The 7,500-nt window shown below is 33.7% G+C and overlaps 1 protein-coding gene across 6 annotated transcripts in view; it reads left to right on the forward strand.

Annotated features, from left to right (window-relative positions):
- LOC115212087 (E3 ubiquitin-protein ligase PDZRN3) overlaps positions 1-7,500 on the forward strand; it is a 396,881-nt gene that overhangs the window by 281,427 nt on the left and 107,954 nt on the right. For 5 of the 6 annotated variants that reach the window (XM_036503000.1, XM_036503003.1, XM_036503002.1 and 2 more), the window contains exon 4: positions 638-661. The exons of the other annotated variant lie outside the window; for it this stretch is intronic. In XM_036503000.1, the coding sequence (XP_036358893.1) occupies positions 638-661 (24 nt within the window). The remainder of the gene's footprint in view (positions 1-637; positions 662-7,500) is intronic. 6 annotated transcript variants of the gene reach the window in all.

The following is a 7,500-nucleotide window of genomic DNA, read 5'->3' on the forward strand; positions in this document are numbered from 1 at the left end:
CCTAACCACAGGGCCATTGCGCCTCCCCCTGTCAGATATTACTGAAAAATCTACTAGTTGTCAGGTTCTATTTGGCTCACTACTCTATGACACTGTGTTACCTGTCCTCAGGGATATCTTGATTAGGGATAATGGTAAACTTATTCAACCTGTTGTTTGGTTGAAGACTATTACTTCAGTCCCTAGGTGACCTTAATAGAGTCCACTTTCTTGTATGAGGATAATGTTGGCCCTTCATCCCATCAGTCTCAGGGGCTTAGAAAAGTGTTATGGACACTACCCTCTCTCCTTACTAAGCCATTAAAAAATGGAGTTGCTTAGTAGCTCTCAGGCTTCTTTGTATCATCTCATCTATCATTTATTTTTGCATCCTGTTGTTTGGAAGATATTGGATAGATTTCTGATTTAATTATTCTTATTTTGTCTGGTGACTGAAATTCTTCTTGCAATGATTAACCCCTTTCTTTTGTAATATTCACTAAACAATCCTATTTTTGTCTGTTTATCATGATGTTTGTATTCTCATCTCTTCTACATTATCTGTAGACATTGTTTCCCAACCTTGGAATTATCACCCAGTCAAGTGGCTTATCCTACAATCATTTTCGTTCTTTTTTCTTCCTTTTTTTTTTTACAGTGGTTTCCACGTGTATTTCGTAAGGTAAAATATAATTATATCTCTGTTCTACATGTAGGAGCTCTAGGGCTTCTTTGGAGTAACCATATAATTTCAAGTCTTTTGTGTGAACCAGATGATTAATTTTATGATTCCTACTTTGATTTTAATCTTAAATCCTGCTGAGATGTCATTTTACTTCAGATACTTAAAGAGGTTAGTGCTAAACGAAAGAGCTGTAATGAAAGTCATTTATTGTAGAATAGGCTTGTTCTGTGATTGTTAATTGGGTACTGATAGAATTTTGTTCTCATACTAACTACATAGTGAGTGTCTGTAATCCAGTTTGCAATATTTTAGATTATGTTTGAAAGAATTCTACCACTTTTCAGCTCCTGGATTTTGCATAATTCTTTAAGTCATTTGTGTACATTATTATTATCATTTTTGAGTGAAAGAGCAATGCATCCTACTCAAAAGGTCCCTGAATAAGATTTGTTTAAGGATGATGAATAAAACACCCATGTTTCCAGATGTGAATTATTCAAACCCCCCAAAGAATTCCTCTCAACACATGGTTATGTTGCCCCTCCCCAACACTACTTCTGTTCATGATCAGAGATGCGCATATCATCAGTCACTAAGGGACATGCTCAACTGGTTATGGTCAAGCAATTGTATTATTTCTGATTAACCTTTTAATGTCTTCTGCAGTAAAAACTCCCTTTGGTCATGAATGACCTTGGGATTGCACCTAGAAAACTACCTTCTGGGAAAGGTAAATGTTGATACAGTTTGGCACTAATGATGTCACTTGCTCAAGAACACAACACACAGCCTGGTCTGGGAATCAAACTCACTACCTCATGATTGAGGTACCACTGAGCCATGTACCTTCACATGTCCTCTGCAGTAAATATGCTAACTCTAATGCATAGCACATGTATGCACACTTCACGACAAGTAGAAGCTGCTTGAGCAGGAGCTCAATGGTTGTGAGTTCAAATCCACTGTAGGTGTTTTGTAGTAGAGCCATATATTGCCCTACTTTGCCTACGTATTTGGTAATAAGTAAAGTTTTGGAATTTGAGGAAATGTTAGACTTTCTACTCCTCATAGTAATCAAACTTATTGACATTCTACAAAATGCCTTGTTGTGTAAAGGACTAGCACTCTCTCCAAGTGGACATGTATCTCTCTTCAATTCAAACCAGTGCTAAATGCTGTCAGAAGCTAAAAGCCTCTTAAGACTTTAGAAAAGTAAAACATACTGCTCGTTTTCCATATATACTTACAAAACCCTCATATCTATATACATAAATGTGTAATGGTATCTATCTGTGTGTGTGTTTGGGGTTTCTCTAACTCCTCCAACACTGTCCAACTGATTTTAATGATTTTTGGCACATAGGTAGATCAAATAAGGCCGGAATTTTTCGAAAACTCGATAATGCTCAGTTGGCATTGATGTTTGTGCACTCAACTGGGTATTTGAATGGAAATTCCCATAATGTTATTTTTCCTGCAGCTTTTGTATTTTTTCACATGTAAAATTTCAACAAAATCGATAGAATAGTCTTTAAGGAAATGCTTATTCAATACAAGGTCAGAGGTAGGCTTAACTTCAACACAGAAAACACGAGCAATGCTGGTTTCAACAGCTAGTAGTCTCAATAAGGATATACATTCAGTCTTTCTCATTATCTCTTTATATATTGGGAGAATATAAATATATATACATATATATATATATATATATATATATATATATATAATATATATATATATTTATATTTATATTATCCCTATCTCCTGAATATACAAGAAGCTTCATTATGTACATATAGTATGTGTATGTCAACATATATGTGAAAGATCATCTTTTATTATGCAATTGTATACACACAGCCGTTAAGTTTAGTACACATTGTTCTGGAATGTGTGCACGCGCACACACACACACATACACACACATACACACACATACACACACACACACACCCAGAGTCATAGCTTATACATACTTTATTTGATTCAGTATATTAGAAGAACATAATTAATTTCCTATTATTTTGCTTACTAATTCATTTCCTCTTCCTGCTCTTTTAGTGCTGTGTCCTTCAACATCTTCCAATCTGGACTTCTCACGCACACACACACGCACACACACACACACATACGCACACACACATGCAAACCCCTCCACAATGACCATCCACATCCATTACCAATTTTCCAACAGCAAACAGGACACAGCACACTTAATAGAGCTGTATATAATTCATTAGGAATGATTTGCTGCGAACTTTTCAAAGACCATAGCTCCATCCCATTACCCTCCTTCCCTCCCTCTATTGCTCACTTATTCTCATTGATATCATATCTGATAAGTTGCTTCACTCAGCAAAAATACCATCTATTTATCTATTTACATATATATATATATATACACATACACACTTGTACATAGAATGAGGCAGGGGGAGATGGAACAGAAAGAGCTACAGAAATATTGCTGACTCAGTAACTTCACTGGCCTAATGCTAGGAATGTTATTATGTATGTAATAACACAGAGCTGTATTGTTATTATCATCATCTACAGCTTAAAAAGAAATGATGATGATGATGATGAAAATGATGGTGGTGATGAGAATGATGATGATGATGAGGAAGAGGATGATGATGATGGTGATGGTGAGGCTGTGTATTCATTCTGATAATGACTTACAATATTCGGATTGCTTTTGGAATTGTGATTATGAAGATTATAAGGCTGGCATTTAGCACAGACAATTACTAATACAACCTTGAACCTATGAGGAAGCCTCTAAGGAGTTACTCAACATACTAGAAATAGCAGATACATTTCTCTATAATAACTACAGCATGCCTTTTTTTTTTTTTTTTAAGTAGAACACATTTTATGATGTAGTCTTAATATACACTCTTTGAGAAAAAAACAGGATCGTCATGATTGGAATGCAACTTGTCTATCTATATTAACATATGGATGCTTCTGTATATTACATAATATTTTGGTGTGCAAATATCATCTCTTTAGAAATTTTTGCTTTTAATTATTCTGAAACAAATAAAATAAAAACCAGTGATATGATGATGAGGTTAAATTAATCAATTTTTATTCAGTCCTAAAAATCACCATCATTGTTGTTGGCTTAGACAGTGATGACCACTAGGAAGTGTGGACATGTTATCATCATCATCATTTTACATTTGCTTTCCATTGTGGATTCATTCAGATGGGTCTTCACACTTCATTAGTTCTTGTTTAGATATGCTGCCCTTGTAGATGGGTCAGAGGACCACGTCTTACTTGTATGTTCTATTTTTGATATGGTTTTTATGGCTTATTACCCTTCCTAGAAGCTAGGATCACCAAGCATAGATTGGCATATTTTGGTCATATTATGCGGAGAAAATCCCTGGAGAAGGACATCATGCTCGGAATGGTCAGTGGCAAGAGAGGAAGAGGCCGACCAAGAACCCGCTGGCTTGACACCATCAAGAGTGATACCGGAATGGACATAGTCAATCTGAAAGAAGCGGCCCAGGATAGAACTGACTGGAGGACACTGATCCAACGAGTAACCGAGAGTCGACTTCAACTGAGCGGATTGATAGATACCCTTCCTAAAACTAACCACTTTACAGAATGTTGTGTGTGCATTTTATCATGGTAGGAGCACTAGAGAGGTTACCACAACCTTGGCCAGATTAAAGTGTCCTGTTTACTCTATGTTTCAGTTTTTATGTCAAGTAAAGAGTGTACTGGTGTACTAGAGAGAATGTCATGTTCTAAACCAAACTGGACAGTCCTCTCTACTATGTTTTATTGCTGTTTGCTCAAGACATATGATCAACTGAGTTAATGGAAGAAAGAATGATGACAAGGTTTGAAAGAAGAGAGGGAGTATCAGGATCAGTGCCAGCTTAGAATAGAGGCACTAAATAACAATGATGATGATCTTTCATGTTTTTAAGGCAGTAAGGTATAATTTCAGGCTGGTTCAGCTGCTTGTTCTTGCAGGTTGAGTGATCATGCAAGAAGCTCCCTCACTGGTTTATGTGTATTTGGTAACTTATGTTTAATTTTATGACTATATGCGATATTGTAGCTTGGGAGACAGATTTGATTATCTTTCTGACGAAAAAAGAAAAACATTTTTTTCTAACTTGCCCTAGCAACTACACCTTTTAAGATAGGGATTTCTAACCTAACCCACTCTCATCCTCACCTCATTTTACATGTCCCTGTAAATTTTGGAGTCAATCCGATGGGATGTAGTGGCCTTTAACCCGTTCCAATGCCAAAACCAGACAAACAAACTTTTTGCATTTCAGATTTATAGATATTTATTTATTATTTATTATTATGTTGCAAGAATTCAATGGTAATTATTATCTTCATTTAAGTTTTGTAATAAGTACAGGAGACCTGTTACATAGCTTACTGAAATCTTTCATATGAAACTGACCAAAAATTCTTCATGAGAGTAATTTATTTTGCTGTATTTTTTTTTGTTTTCTTTTAGACAATCAGTAATGTGCTCAATATTATACAATTATTTAAAAAATTGAAGATAACGAACTACACATACGCATATATAATCATAGGGGTGGGTGGGGCAGATTTAATTATCTTTATGAAAAAAAATTATGTAATTGTAGGAAGATTAAGAGTTCCTTTACAATGCTAACAGTATTGGTAGAATGATTGAATGAATGGAAGCATTTTTTGGTGGAGTGGTTTTGTTTCTGTAGACAGTTCTTGGTATTATTCACATTGTATTACTAAATTCTTGACAATTAGTATTGTGTACTTGTGTGTATGTAACATGTTTGCAATTGGGTGTATACGTTTATTACTAGTGTTTCAATCGGTTAGGTTTGTGTATGGGAATTGATTAGTGTTTGTATATATGGTGTGTGTATATGCACCCATGTGTATATATGTGAATGTTTTTGTGTAAATTTGGCAGCTGTTCATCTTCATTTTCTGATTGTTTAATGTGTGTATGTGTGTGTATAAATAAATATATATATATAGATATATATATATATATATATATATATATATATATGTATGTATGTATGTATATATATATATGTATATGTATGTATGTATATATATATGTATGTATATATTATATATGTATATATATATATATATGTATGTATATATATTATATATATATATATATGTATTATATATATATATATATATATATATATGTATATATATATGTATATATATATATGTATATATATATGTGTATATATATGTATATATATAGTGTATATATATATGTATATTATATATATATGTATATATGTATATATATATGTATATATATATGTATATATATATATGTATATACATATATGTATGTATATATATAATATATATATTATATATATATATATATATTATATATATATATATATATATATGTATAGGTTTGCTGGCAGCTGATCTTCAAATTATATTTGACTAAGTTTGTGTGTGTACATGCTTATGCGTACACGGCACACACACACACACACACACACACCACACACACACACACACACACACACACACACACATGCATGGTAGCAGCTGGTCTTCGTGTTACAATTGGTTAGGTTTAGGTGTGTATATGTGTGTGTGTGTGTGTGTGTGTGCATGCAAATACATACATTGTATGCATGTGTATTTATGCTTACTTTTGTATGTACTTATATATACATTTGTGTGTGTGTGTGTGTGTGTTTGTAAATATGTGCAAATATATGTATGTAAATGTGTGCGTTTCGTGTATGTATAGTGTATTCTGGAAACTATTTGTAAAAGTTTTGGAAGTTAGCCTTTGTGTAATTCAATCTATTACATAATCACAGTTTGTTTTCATATAATCATTAAAACCTAAAAGTTCACTATTTAGACATCACACTATTATAGTTTCACTCGTTCGTGTTCCATTCTCTCTATTTATTTATTTATTTATTTATTTATCTATTTCCATTTTCTTCTGTTTCTAGTTTGCTGCTATTACTGTTGTTATTTTAAAGTGAAAACTAAGAAAACAAAATTCCTTGTTAAGAAAACCCTAGAGTCATGCGTGTCTATATGAATGTGTATGTATGTGTGTGTGTGTGTGTGTGTGTGTGATCTCGTTTATGTATACTTACATATGTATCCATACTTATACTGTAGAAGCATCTTAATGCACTCATATAAGCAAGTATATACTCAAAACACTTAACCACATTACAAAATTAGTAACTCTCTCTCTGTGTCTCTCTCTGGAATTACACAGCTATGTTTGTACTTGAGCAAACTCACTACAGGGTTACGTAAGAGAAACCTCAGAAATCAATACTGATATATCAGTCACTCAGCGCCATTGTCTATTATAGAAGCAATTTGGTAATTCTAAAAATTCTTTCTGTTTTGGCGAAATGTATCGGTAGACTGGTGCCATTTTCACCAACTGGATACACGCAAATCTTTGAGTCTGGTGTGTTTATATAGAAATTACACTCTGCATGAAGCTGTTGTTGTTATTGTTATCCTAATAACAAGAGTGCAACAGAGAGAGAGAGAGAGAGAGAGAGGACTTGTTGATAGGAAGTCCAACAGGGGGGGGGTATAGAATCACCAATAAAGGTCTGCAGTGTTTGTTACTGAATCAATCCTAATTATAAACAACACGTGATTGAACAAACAAATTTCCTTGGTAGGAAGATCCTTGAACTTAATGGCACAAATGGCGTGTCGCTAGAGTGGCTCGTCCTCTTCCCCTGTCACTGTGTTTATGATTACATTGGGTTGTTGTTGTTGTTGTTCTAGTTGTTTTTGTTACAGATCTTTTAACTACT

Source organism: Octopus sinensis, linkage group LG5 (genome assembly GCF_006345805.1).
Source record: "Octopus sinensis linkage group LG5, ASM634580v1, whole genome shotgun sequence".
Taxonomy (NCBI): Eukaryota; Metazoa; Mollusca; class Cephalopoda; order Octopoda; family Octopodidae; genus Octopus; species Octopus sinensis.